Source organism: Pristiophorus japonicus, chromosome 4 (assembly GCF_044704955.1).
Source record: "Pristiophorus japonicus isolate sPriJap1 chromosome 4, sPriJap1.hap1, whole genome shotgun sequence".
In the NCBI taxonomy this organism is placed as follows: domain Eukaryota; kingdom Metazoa; phylum Chordata; class Chondrichthyes; family Pristiophoridae; genus Pristiophorus; species Pristiophorus japonicus.
The window spans coordinates 188,017,098-188,031,596 of record NC_091980.1 but is presented as its reverse complement, the minus strand read 5'-3'; the positions used below and the strand labels follow the sequence as shown (position 1 = coordinate 188,031,596).

General features: G+C 45.6%; 1 protein-coding gene across 7 annotated transcripts in view; it reads left to right on the top strand.

Annotated features, from left to right (window-relative positions):
- Positions 1 to 14,499, top strand: part of LOC139263202 (spectrin beta chain, non-erythrocytic 1-like) — a 451,700-nt gene that overhangs the window by 349,928 nt on the left and 87,273 nt on the right. For all 7 annotated transcript variants that reach the window (XM_070878931.1, XM_070878934.1, XM_070878933.1 and 4 more), the window contains exons 27-28: positions 475 to 719; positions 7,946 to 8,084. In XM_070878931.1, coding sequence (XP_070735032.1) covers positions 475 to 719; positions 7,946 to 8,084 — 384 coding nt within the window. The remainder of the gene's footprint in view (positions 1 to 474; positions 720 to 7,945; positions 8,085 to 14,499) is intronic.

Below are 14,499 nucleotides of genomic sequence, written 5' to 3'. Positions count from 1 at the left end.
ATGCTGATTTTATTTTTCTAAGGTAATTTTTTGTGTTTTGTGATGACTCATTTGTGTTCATTTAAAATCTGGCAGAATTTTCTTCTTTAAAGATAACTTCCAAAAGTTTTAGTTTTTGTTTTGATTCAGTGCTAAGCTCTGTTATTTTGTAATTTATAAACTGGTTGTAGATCTGCAACATAAGCTTTTATTGTACCCTCCTGCAAATCATGTAGCACCTCACTTATATTCCAAAGTCTACATTCAATGTCATTTCAATTACGTACCCTGTAATTGTCATTAGTATTCTTCTCATTTAATTGAGGCTACAGAGCACATTTTAAAGTGAGTGGAGGCATCTTAAACCAGAATTTAGGCAATTACAATTGGACATTTAATTACAGATAAAAGACACAGAGGAAACAACATGTAAAATTGTAGTGACTCTCCTTGTTTGTCCTGCACGGATAAGGAAATGAATCTTCTCGTTAACAGGTTCAGCAGTTCCAGGAGGATGCAGGTCGTTTGCAGACAGCATATGCAGGGGATAAAGCTGCAGCCATCCAGAAACAAGAGCAGGAAGTGGTTGAGGCTTGGAAGGCACTTCTGGATGCTTGTGATGGTCGGCGTACCCAGTTAATTGATACTGCTGAGAAATTCCGCTTCTTCAGTTTGGTCCGAGATTTGATGTCCTGGATGGAGAGCATTATTAGACAGATTGAAACAGAAGAGAAGCCACGGTAATTTAGAATGACCTTTTCATTCATTTTGGGGATTTGAGCATCGCTGGCAAGGCCAACATTTATTGGCCATCCCTAATTGCTCATGAGAAAGTGGTGGTGAACTGCCGCTTTGACCCGCTGTACTCCAAGTGGTGAAGGTACTCCCACAGTGCTGTTAGGTAGGGAGTTCCAAAATTTTTACCCAGCAACCATGAAGGAATGGCAATATGTATCCAAGTCAGGATGGTGTGTAACTTGGAGGGGAACCTGAAGGTGATCGTGTTCCCATGCACCTGCTGCCCTTGTACTTCTAGGTAGTGGAGGTCACAGGTTTGGGAGCTGCAGCCGAAGAAGCCTTGCAGTTTTATAAAGCAATGCTGTTTGTACTGTGGGAAAGAAATATAACTGCAAAACATACAGCCACTAACATTAACTGCAACACTGACTCCTGTGCAGGCAGATGCTTATACTCTGGTGTGCCTATTTAAAGTTTTATTATTCATTTTGACTGCAAATTAATTGTTCATTTATTAGTTTGCAACACTTTCGTAACGAAGAACAATTTTTCATATTTACTCAGTGCTCTTCAATTGTGATAAATTTTCATGATTGGGCAGTAAATTTAAACAATTATTTGCTGACCTTCCCTCCATGGTATCACTTGCTCCCAGGACACAACATTTTTTTTATTTGTTCCTGGGATGTGGGCGTCGCTGGCAAGACCAGCATTTATTGCCCATCCCTAATTGCCCTTGAGAAGGTGATGGTGAGCCATCTTCTTAAACCACTGCAGTCTGTGCGGGGAACGTACTCCCACAGTGCTGTTAGGGAGGGAGTTCCAATACTTTGATCCTATATTTCCAAGTTGGAATGGTGTGTATCTTGGATGGGTACTTGCAGGTGGTGGTGTTCCCATATGCCTACTGCCCTTGTCCTTCTATGTGGTATTGATCACAGGTTTGGGAGGTGCTGTTGAAGAAGCCTTGGCAAGTTGCTGCTTTGCATCAGTGGATGGTACACACTGCAACCACAGTGCGCCGGTGCTGGAGGCAGTGAATGTTGAAGGTAGTGGACGGTGTGCCAATCAAGCATGCTGTTTTGTCCTGGATGGTGCCAAGCTTCTTGAGTGTTGTTAGAGCTGCACTTATCCAGGCAGGTGGAGACCATTTCATCACACTCCTGACTCGTGTCTTGTAGATGTTGAAAAGGCTTTGGGGAGTCAGGAGGTGAGACACTGAATACCCAGCCTCTGACCTGCTCTTCTGGCCACAGTATTTATGTGGCCCTAAGTGAAACCCGGCGGGCAGGGGAAGGCCAGCTCAAAGAGCAAGGTGGTGGTTACACCTTCTTCTGGAAAGGTAAACCAGAAGAAGAATGCCGCCTCCACAGAGTTGGCTTTGCCATCTAGAATGAGCTCGTGGGCCGTCTCAGAGACTCCCTCTGCGGGATAAGCGAACGTCTCATGACTATCCATCTCATCCTAGCCTGGAACCAGTGCACCACAGTCATCAATGTGAATGCCCCAACATTCAATGCAACACATGAGACTAAAGAGGAATTCTACTCCAGCTTCAAACAATCCCTGTCCCGCGTCCCTACGGACAACAAACTGATCCTCCTCAGTGACTTCAACGCCAGAGTTGGTAAGGACACAGACCTCTGGGAGGTGTGATTGGCAGAGAGTGGTACCCTGCTCCTGACAAAATGCCTAGAACATGACCTTGTCATCACCAGCACCTTGTTCCACCAGAGGCAGGCACAAGGACAAGGCATCATGGCAACACCCTCGCTCCAAGCACTGGCATCTGCTTGACTACGTCAGATACACCAACATCAGTGTTCTTGCTCAGACCAATATCCCCAGCATTGAAGCACTGACCACACTCGACCAGCTCCATTGGGCGGGTCACATCGTCCGCATGCCTGACACGAGACCCCCTAAGCAAGCGCTCTACTCAGAACTCCTACACGGCAAGCAAGCCCCAGGTGGGCAAAGGAAACATTTCAAGGACACCCTCAAAGCCTCCTTGATAAAATGCAACATCAATACCGGCACCTGGGAATCCCTGGCCCAAAGTGGAGGAAGAGGATCCGGGAGGGCGCTGAGCACCTCGAGTTTCGTCGCCAAGAGCATGCAGAAATCAAGCACAGACAGCGGAAGGAGTGTGTGGCAGACCAAGCTCCTCACCCACCATTTCCTTCAACCACTGTTTGCCCCATCTGTGGCAGAGACTGTAATTTCCCACATTGGACTGGACAGTCACCTGAGAACTCACTTTTAGAGTGGAAGCTATTCCTCAATTTCAAGGGACTGCCTCTGATGATGATTTATGTGGCTGGTCCAGTTAAGTTTCTAGTCAATAGTAATCCCCAGGATGTTGATGGTGGGGGATTCAGTGATGATAATGCCATTGAATGTCATGGGGCAGTGGTTAGACACTCTCGTTGGAGATAGTCATTGTCTGGCACTTGTCTGGCGCAAATGTTACTTGCTACTTATTAGCCCAAGCCTGAATGTTGTCCAGGTCTTGCTGCATATGGGCATGGACTGCTTCATTATCTAGGGAGTTGCAAATGGAACTGAACATTGTGCAATCATCAGCGAACTGCCCCACTTCTGACCTTTATGATGGAGGGAAGGCCATTGATGAAGCAGCTGAAGATTGTTGGGCCTAGGATACTGTCCTGAGGAACTCTTGCAGTGATGTCCTGGAGCTGAGATGATTGACCTCCAACAACCACAACCATCCTCCTTTGTGCTAAGTATGACACCAGCCAGTGGAGAGTTTTCCCTCTGATTCCCATTAACTTCAATTTTACGAGGGCTTCTTGATGCCACACATGCTCAAATTTTGCCTTGATGTCAAAGGCAGTCACTCTCCCCTCACCCCCTGGAATTCAGTTCTTTTGTCCATGTTTGGACTTAGGCTGTGATGAGGTCTGGAGCTGAATGGTCCTGGTGGAACCCAAACTGAGCATCGGTGAGCAGGTTATTGGTGAGTAAGTGCTGCTTAATAGCACTGTTGATGACGCCTTTTCCATCACTTTGCTGATGATTGAGAGTAGACTGACAGGGCAGTAATTGGCCGTTTGGATTTGTCCTGCTTTTTGTGGATAGGACATACCTGGGCAGTTTTGCATATTGTTGGATAGATGTCAGTGTTGTAGCTGTGCTGGAACAGCTTGGCTTCAGCATAACAGCTGGGATGCTGTCGGGGCCCAGGTTTTTGCTGGATCAAATTGATCAGAACTCTGGTTCTTAATTCAAACTATCTCAGAACTCTTTGCAAGATCATGGGGCCGAAATTCAGGGTCTGGATAAGACCCATTTCCGCTGTTTTGCGGCGGCCATGCAGCAAAATCGAGTGGCCGCCGCGTTGCAGTCCATTGGCCACCCCGACCCAAATTGAGGTCAGGCATTTTTCGGGCCTGTCCCCACTTCCGTCCCCCTGCTGATGACCACCGCAAGCACGTCATCAAAATACGCACCACCGCTCTGCCTCACCTCCAGAATACTCCGATCAAAATTTAGATTAAAAAATCGTTGCCCCGCTAGGCGGTGCTCCCGACAGCTTTCTCTGTCAGTGCACCTTGTCTGCTCTGCCTCTGCCCTGGCGGTGCGGCTGCCATTAAAGGCAAGGGTTGAATGCTGCGACCACCATCTTATTTTTTTTGTCAGCAAACTTTCACATCGACCGAACTATTGCTTCCCTGAGTTCAACCGGGCCGCCAACAGGCAGCCTGACACCTCCTCTTGAGTAACAGGTCGCTGGCCCGGCTGAAACCCTCACTGGTGGCCCAGAAGCCGAATCTAAAAAATGCCCAATTCTCTCCCCTTTAACGGAGGGGAGAGAGCATGGTGATGTACATGCGCAGTGACGTCACCCCCGCTCTGCCGCTGAATGACAGTGGCGGAGACTCGATCCCGCCCCAACCTCCATTGCTCAGCATGACTTACCGCCGCACTTCCGCCCCCACTATGACCGACTTCCGGTCCAACGTTAAAAACTTCAAAGTCCTCAAAACCGATCCAAAGGCCGCCTCAACGCTCCTGGTCAGAAAACCTTTGAAAAAAGGTAGGTGCGCCAGCTTTGTGGCAGCCCTGAATTTCGGCCCCCATGAGTTCAATCAAAATCCACCCTGAACTGAGGGTATAGATCTCCTGGAAAGCAAACAACAAAAATTAGGGGAGGAGAAAGGTGGAGATGCATCCACAGCCTCCATGATGCCTGGTTTTATAAATGATTAACAAATGATTGGCATAAATCATACACCCTCTATTACTAGCCTCTTCATCAATGCCACCCTCTTAATCTTTTATAATTTGAGAATAAAATGTTTGACTGTAACTCCAAATCATTTCAAAACATATATTAACAAAACTGGGGTGCCTTGACCTGCTTTGCTTTGATTATGCCCACTGTTCTTCCACAAATATCATCTTCATTTGCACAGTGCATCTGTGGCCTCAAAGTAATCTGGCGTGGAGGGATGCTTTATGGTGCCACATTTGTCTCTGGCCAATTCAGTGACTTTGATATTCTGCACAAGGGCGTTCCAGTTGGACTTAATGACCTTACTAGACGAGACTGACCTAATCAACAGTGCTCTGCATGAACCATATTGCTGACTCCATGGGATAACCTTGTGCAGAATAACCAAACTCACTTGAAGTGTCAAATTGCCTCAATCACCAAACACCTTCTGCTCATCTGGAAAGCATTTGACTACAATTCTTTAGTCAGTTTTTAGAAAGCAGCATGACATTAAATCACTGGAAAATTATAGTTTATCTGCTTCAGCTCATTTACTCTTGATCTTAAGATGGTTCTTGGGCAGCTCTTAGAAACATAGCCAACGTAACGTAGCCAAATTTGCTGACGATACAAAGATGGGAGGAAAAGCAACGTGTGAGGAGGACACAAAAAATCTGCAAAAGGCTATAGACAGGCTGAGTGAGTGGCAAAAAATGTGTAGATGGAGTATAATGTTGGAAAGTGTGAGATCATGCACTTTGGCAGAAAAAAAATCAAAGAGTAAGTTATTATTTAAGTGGAGAAAGATTGCAAAGTGCCGCAGTACAACGGGACCTGGGGGTACTGGTGCATGAAACACAAAAGGATAGTATGCAGGTACAGCAAGTGATCAGGAAGGCTAATGGAATCTTGGCCTTTATTGCAAAGAGGATGGAGTAAAAAGCAGGGAAGTCTTGCTGCAGTTGTACAGGGTATTGATGAGGCCACACCTGGAATACTGCGTGCAGTTTTGGTTTCCATATTTATGAAAGGCAGGCAGTTGCTTTGGAGGCAGTTCAGAGAAGGTTCACTAGGTTGATTCCGGAGATGAGGGGGTTGACTTATCAGGAAAGGTTGAGTAGGTTGAGCCTCTACTCATTGGAATTCAGAAGAATGAGAAGTGATCTTTTCGAAACGAATAAGATTATGAAAGGGCCTGACAAGGTGGAAGCAGAGAGGATGTTTCCTCTGATAGGGGAGACTAGAACTAGGGGGCATAATCTTAGAATAAGGGGCCGCCCATTTAAAACTGAAATGAGGAGAAATTTCTTCTCTCAGAGGGTTGTGGATCTGTGGAATTTGTTGCCTCAGAGAGCTGTGGAAGCTGGGACATTGAATACATTTAAGACAGAAATAGACAGTTTCTTAAACGATAAGGGAATAAGGGGTTATGGGAGCGGGCGGGGAAGTGGACCTGAGTCCATGATCGGATCAGTCATGATCGTATTAAACGGCGGAGCAGGCTCGAGGGGCCGTATGGAATACTCCTGCTTCTATTTCTTATGTTCTCATGTTAAAGAGCTATCCAATTATTCTCACTCCCCTGCGCATTCCCCATAGCCCTGTAATATTTGTAGGCTCTTTTTTTAAGAGATGGCAATTGATTTGTCTGATGCCTTGCTCTGTTAATTCTGAAACCTTTAATTAGATAAATGCTAACCATGAGGATTCGCATGACAACTCTTACAGTACATCTTGTCAGATTTTATTTGATTTTTTGTATCTTTCCATGTTTATTCCTTTGGCCTCTTTTGAGTCCTCCCATGCTATGTTTATCCAACCTGAAAGAACAAGTGAGCAATTTACTTTCATGGCTCAATAACTGTCCACCACCAGGTGCTCAAGAGTGGTTCATGGGTGATTCTCCTTTTGATATCCTTCATTCTCTGGAAAAGGACTTGGTTTCCTTCCAGGCTCTCCCAGTAGCACGGAGATTGGGAACATGCTGGGGGACAGCAGTTGTGAGCCTATAGCCTTGGCACTTGCAATATCAGCTCCTAATATCAGATATACGATCTTTGAAATATTTTACAGGACTCGATGACAAAAATCAAATCTGTGTTATTGAAAATAGTTAATAGGAATAAATAATATAATTTCCAACAAATGAAGTCTGTAGCCCCAATTTTGCCAAGTCTCGTGGACAATGGGTGCAGGTCAGAAAATGGGGTACATAACCTCGCACAAGGCACTCAGGTTTTCAACAGACGATTTAGGGGAGAATAATGAGGTTGCACAACCAGCAGACACCGCCTCATTTTTATGTCGGTTTCTGCCAGTTCTTTTCTTCATTATTCTTGGTTGCTGGTATTTAAATTGTACCATATAAGGAGCTGAAGATGAGTATTCCATTATCATTTCAAAATGCACTGCAAGATTGAGATGAAGAAATGAAGGAGCCAACAAATACAGTTGCCATGCAGGTGAGGCATTTTGGCCACAAGTCACATGAATGTGTTTCCTAGCACACCAGTAAAAAGTTCTTACTAAGAATGCAGTAACTATTTTAATTATTTCATAGAGAACGTAACATGCCTGGAAGGGATCACCAGGCATAAACCACTCGGGCAAACTCATCTGATCCTTGAGATGAGACCCCAGCCTTGAAATTATTTCTCCTGTGGCTATTACTTCACATGAGTTTTTGAGGTCACTTTTTAAAGTATCATGGTAGCATTCCAGTGGCCTACTCGCTCAATGCCACCTGAGGACATGTGCTAATGGATTAACAATTGAGATTCACTTCAAGTTTTTTGAGCCAATTCATGGCAAATAATAGTCAATACATAAACATACCATTTCATTTTTTTTCAAAAATGTTTTTAATTTTGCTGTGTCTGATGTACCATGAAACCAATGATTCATGCAGTCAAGTCAATGATATACTTTGGCAACACTTCCTTTCTTGCTAAATTAAACATTATGTTCAATTGTTATGTTTAATGACAGGGATGTCTCTTCTGTGGAGCTACTGATGAAGTACCACCAGGGAATCAGAGCAGAGATTGATGCCAGGAATAGGAAGTTCACTTCCTGTATCGACCTGGGCAAGACAATGTTAGCCCGCAAACATCATGCTTCTGATGAGGTGAGGATGGCAGGATATTGCCATGGTTTTGGTACACAGTGGTTCAACATCCAGCATTGAGTTTTTTGAAGCTGAATGAAATGGTTCTCATTTAGCTTTTCACATTATATAACTCAGTGGGAATTTTTAGCTCATTATTATTTATACTCAAGGATTTATACTCAATAATAATAGAAGATCATTGTTTATGGCTGAACTGAAAAATATGTTGCATGGAGGATAACACAGCCTGAAATGTGCTATATGTAAGTTAGTATGTAGTGGTAAATTTTCTTAGTCTGCACCGACAATAAGTATCTCATCTGCCTTCAGTTTTTTGAGAAAATCAAGGAGCAAAGCACTCAAAATGCCTGAGATTCTCCAATGTGCACTGGTGCGCACTCAGAAAACTTAGGCTGTAGTCTGCTATATAATATACGGTGATCATGTAGGCTACAGTATGCCATCATCATCAGAGGCAGTCCCTCGGAATCGAGGAAGACTTGCTTCCACTCTGAACATGAGTTCTTAGGTGGCTGTACAGTCCAATACGAGAACCACAGTCTCTGTCACAGGTGGGACAGATAGTCATTGAGGGAAAGGGTGGGCAGGGAGCCTGGTTTGCCGTAAGCTCCTTCCGCTGCCTGCGCTTGATTTCTGCATGCTGTTGGCGATGATACTCGAGGAGCTCAGCGCCCTCCCGAATGCACTTCCTCCACTTAGAGCGGTCAATGGCCAGGGACTCCCAGGTGTCAGTGGGGACATCGCACTTTATCAGGGAGGCATTAAGGGTGTCTTTGTAACGTTTCCTCTGCCCGCCTTTGGCTCATTTGCCGTGGACGAGTTCCGAGTAGAGCGCTTGCTTTGGGAGTCTCATGTCTGGCACGTGAACTACGTGGCCTGCCCAGCGGAGCTGATCAAGTGTGGTCAGTGCTTCAATGCTGGAGATGTTGGCCTGGTCGAGGACGCTAACGTTTGTGCATCTGTCCTCCCAGGGGATTTGCAGGATCTTGCGGAGACATCGCTGGTGGTATTTCTCCAGCGATTTGAGGTGTCTACTGTACATGTTTCTGAGCCATACAGGAGGGCAGGTATTACTACGGCCCTGTAGTATATATAAAACACACAGACTAGCTTGTGCTATATGTAGGTTGACAAAGTAGATTGCAGTATCATACACAGATTAACATGTAGGCTCTATATATAGGCCAACAGATGGGGCTCAATTTTGCCCAAGCCCATTTTTTGCCACAGTGCCAGAGTTACACCCGTTTTACTAGGCCAGAAATGCGTCAGAAATATTTGTCTAAAGTTTCCCCGCAGTATTTATCAAATTTGGTGCCACGCAGCCTGTCCAGTTGCCTCGGGGGATGGAGCCTGCTATCTGCGCCGAAAAAACAATGCCGCACCTTCTGCTCATGCACGAAAAAAAAGGACATTTTTGATGTGATCCCAATGGGTGCGCATGCGCAGTACAGTTCCGGGTCTGCAAACAGTCATTTTTAAAGAGCCAGTTGCGTGTGTGAGAACGTTGAGTGCTTTGTAAGAGCATTGGAAAACTCGGAGTTGCAATACAAGATGCAACATGACCAAGAATTTCTCACAGGATGACGTGGAGGCACTAGTTACTGTAATTGAGGGCAGATGGCAGGAGCTGGACACCAGCAGAGGTCACATAAAAGTTCCACCCAAAGAAATGAAGAAACGCTGGAACTAAGTTGCAGAAGATTACTGTGCAATGGTGACCACCACGAGATCTGGAGGCCAGTGCAAAAAGAAGTGGCAGGTGCTTGGTTAAGAAGTTAGTGTAAGTAATATTTTCATTTATTCAATGGAATTGCAATTGTAAATGTGACCAGCTGTATATGTCCCACCCTCTCTAAAAAGTTGCATTTTCATCTTTGCAGAGGAAGGTGGCACATAACACAAGGGAAGGAACTCGAACAAGAGGAGGCCCGGCAAATCTGCAGCCACTGACACCTTGAAAAGAGAGGGTCCCTGCTTTGATGGGTCCTGCCTGGAGAAAAGCAACCACCACTGCACAAGCTGGGCCTACATTCGAGGGAGAGGGTAAGTCCTGCAAATTCTACTGTCTGGCTTTGCTAAATGTTAAGTGCTGTGTGGGCTAGCCATGCTTTAGTTCCTAGGGATGTCTCCATCAGCTACGCTTCGGTTGATGCAACGTGCTTTCATTCATCGTGGTCCTTCAAATCAGCCTGCTGCCTGCGCTGTGTGAGCCTACTCATGCCACCCACCCTGCCCCCTCCTCTGCTGCTAACCATTTGTCTGTTCCGTTATATTTTGCTGAACTTGAGGCCAACCCTGACGATGCAGAAGAGGATTCAGACGAGGATGAGCCTGAAGAGGAGAACATTTTCCAATCCAACCCTCCAGACCAAGAGCGTGAGGGTGAGGTGATAGAGATGGATGAAGCCCCCACTGTTTTACTGACTTTGGAGGAGGTGCAGGTGCCATCCATTGAGGTGCCAGCTCCTTCTGTAACTAGTGGTTTGAGTTTTGGTGGGACGTTCCATGCTTTCTTACCATCCGAGGTTGTGGGTCCCAGTGGTGTGGTGCAACAAGGCACACCCAGGGCAGCACCGTCCGAGGCTGTGGGTCCCAGTGGTGAGGTGCAGCGTAGTACACCCAGGGTGAGGAGGGGAAGGCGAGCTCAACCATGTTTTCCTGACGTGCAGGTTCTAACAGATGTGGTTCAGCTGATGGCAATGAGTGCGGAGAGCATTGCCCTTACGCGATCACTCCTGGACACCATCAGTGGGGTGGGTGATGAGGTAGCGGGACTGTCGAGAGAAGTAACAACAAACTCACGAGAAATGGGAATGATGTCCGGGACCATGATTGAGGAAATATCTCAGTCAGCTGAAACCACGTTAATGACCATGAGGGAGGGAATGTCACAGGTAGCTGACACGCTGTCAGTGAACATGAGGGAGGGCATATCACAGATGGTGCAAACACTAACAGTGACCATGAGGGAGGGAATGTTGTAGGTAGTTGAGACACTGTCAGCACATGAGGGACGGCATGTTGGAGTTAACTGTTGCAATAAGGGAACACACCCAGACCCCACGCCCATTGACAGAACCAACTGTCATTCTCACTCCAATCCCCACACCAGCCTCTGAAGAGCCCCAATCTGGGCCCTCCACATTGCCATCTGGGCCCTCCACATTGCTGCCTGCCCCCCTCCCCACCCCCCTCCCTCAACAGGTGCACACTACCCGAGATCTTAGAAGGAATAAGCTTGGTACTAACCCCAGAAACACTACGCTACCGCCTGCGGGCAGGGGTGGTGGAATCACCAAGAACAAGCGCAGTGGGTGGTCTTGAAATAAGATGGAGGAGAGATGGGTGCAGACTTTCTTTGCAGTTGCTGCTGTTGTTATTGTTGTTACTGTTATAACTGTTGTTCTCAAATTATAACTTTTTTGTAAATTATGTAAATTTACAAGTTTAAAAGTTTGTAAGTGATCTTAGAGTTTGTAAGTGATCATAACTGAAAACTTTAAAGTTTGATATAAGAATAAGAATAATTTTATTAAAGTTAAGTACAAAGAACTTTTGCTAAACTTTTGAATAAAATATATTTTACTTTAAAACTGAATCATTTCCATTATTTGTTCCATTATTAACACAACTTTTGGAACTCGAGAAGAATTATTTCCATTATTTGTTTGATTATTAACATAACTTTTGAAGTAAACAAGAATAATTTCCAACATTTGTTCCATTAACACAACACAACATTACGGAACAGCTCCAAATAGTAAACATGGTCCATGTGAAATAGTTGTTGCTGAGCTCTCAGGCAGCAATGCGTTCACGGATGAGCAGCTGGTGCAAGGCTCGAGCAATCATTAAAGGGGCACGATGGCCCGCCCTCCTCTGCCATCGAGCTCCGGTTTCAGGTATTACATGGCTTCCTCGTCCTCGTCCTCCTGCTCATCATCTGCATCTTCCTCATCATTATCATCAGCTACTCTCACCTCCGGTGAGTCTTCTACTACCAGCTGTTGTTGCCTCATGATGGCTAAGCTATGCAGCACACAACAGTGAACTGACCAACAATCTCAGGGGAGTATAACAAGTAGCCTCCAGAATGGTCCAGGCATTGGAAATGTTGTTTCAAGATGCCAATGGTCCTCTCTATGATGCTGCGCGTCGCAATGCGCAACATGTTGTATTCCAGTCAGCTTCCATCTGGGTTACGCATAGGGGCGTCATGAGCCAGGTGGCGAGACCATATCCTTTGTCACCCAGTAACCAGCTCTGCCCTTCTTGCTGCTGCTGAAACATGCCAGATGTTAAGCTCTCGCGTAGGATGAATGCATCATGGGTGCTCTCAAGGTATCTTGCATCGACTGACATGATGTGATGCATGTCGTCACAGACGAGCTGCACGTTCATGGAGTGGAAACCTTTTCTGTTCCTGTACATTTCGGGATCCTCCAAAGGTGCTCGCAAGCCAGTGTGGGTACAATCAATGCAGCCCTGTACCTTTGGGAAGCCAGCAATTTGGAGAAGCCCACAGCCCTGTCGTGCATTACCTGGGCAGTCATGGGGAACTTTATGTAGTCATTCCTTCTGGCAAATAGTGCAGCTGTCACCTGCCGAATACAGACATGTAGTGTGTGTTGAGAAATGGCATACACATCCCCAGTTGTAACTTGAAATGATCCGGAAGCATAGAATGAAAGTGCAGCTGTAAACTTCACTTCAACTGACAAAGCAGTCCTCCTGATGCTTCTAGGTTGCAGGTCCGCTTTCACCAACTCATAGATCTCAGTTACAACTTCTTTGCGGAAACGCAGCCTTCAGACACAGTCTGCATCACTCAGGTGGAGGTACGATATAGCCGAGGTGGGAAAGGCCTCCTGCCCAGCACCCTATGGGCTCTGAGATCCCTCTTGTGATGACGTCGAATCATTTGTCTTCTTCGTAGCACCATGATGCAGAAGGCTCACACAAGGTATGGCATTGTCAGTATTGCCCCCATGGTTAAATTTTACCTTTTGCAAGAAGCTCAAAATGGCAGGAAGGCAGGCAGGACAGGTTCTTTGTTGTCTCTCCCCCAGGTCTCTATGGACCACACCCAGGTCTCAGCAGTCTTGTGACTTCTCTCCCCCCCTGCACACCCCCCCTACCCCCCCCAGGCTCATGGCAGCCTTGTAACTTCTCCTCCCCGGGCTCATTTGGTGCCTAGTCCAGGCTTCCGATCGCCACCTCCCCACTCTGCCCCCTCTCCTCCCCGGGACTTGTTTTGCAGCCGAGCCCTTGTGTCCGGGCACGGAGCCGATCCTGCCGGCCGACGCAGCGATCCTCCAGCCCTGTTTGAAGACGTTCGGTGGTGGCGTGTAAGTTTAAATAAAAATAAAAACTTCAGAATTCCATCAAACTTCCATGTACTCCGTTGAAAGGTAAAAAAATGTCATCTTTATTGTGGATATTTAAAGTGTTCTTGACTCTTTCCAAAAACTTCGATGGAAAATAATGGCTTTATTCTGCACCGATTTCTCAATGTTAACTCACCAGAAGGTTTATTGGGAGTGACCAGATATGTCGACCTAGCAGAAATTTTTGGGTGGAAATCTGTGAAAAATTATCAAAACTACCGCAGCCATGAGGGAACTAATCGGAACTAACTCAGTTAAGCTGCCGCAGATTCCTGGGGGAAACTTTGATATTAACACTTATGCTAAAAAAAACGGAGCGTGCCAAAAAAACGGCGCAATTGACCCGGGAAAACTGAGCCCATGGTCTGTAGTGCACTATATTTAGGATAACACACAGGTCATGGCATGCCACATAGGTTGGTCCTAATATCTCTGTGGTTCATGTCAAATTTTGTTTGATTATGCTCTTGTGAAGCACCTTGGGGCGTTTTACTATGTTAAAGGCGCTATATAAATGCAAGTTGTTTTTGCGGTTTTAGATTAATACAGAAAAACAGACAAGAATGAGGAATTGCCATTAAAGTTCACCTATCGAGTGCCCTAACTCTCCCAAACTAGGATCCAATTGCATTGCGAATGCCCCTAATGTCTTCTTTCTAACACCTGACCTACCAGATTATTCTGACTACTTATCACCGCTTTCTGAATAAATATTTTTCATTATGAATTCAGCCAAAAGAAAACAATGTGAATTTAAAGAAACAAAACAAGTATCCAATATCGAAACTAGTAAGTAACTTTCTCAGTTGCTACAATGCTGATATACCTAAAGTGTATTTTTCTGAAACCCACTATGTAATTTACTGTAGTATGTGTCATACTCAAATCATGTGATACAATGGCAGGAAATGGATGTAATACATCTGAAATTAAAGTATGTTTATACAACCACTGAAATGGGCGAGGGCTACCAGCCAAAGTATTTCTTTTGTAGATGATTAACTGCCGCTTCCTCTCCGTCA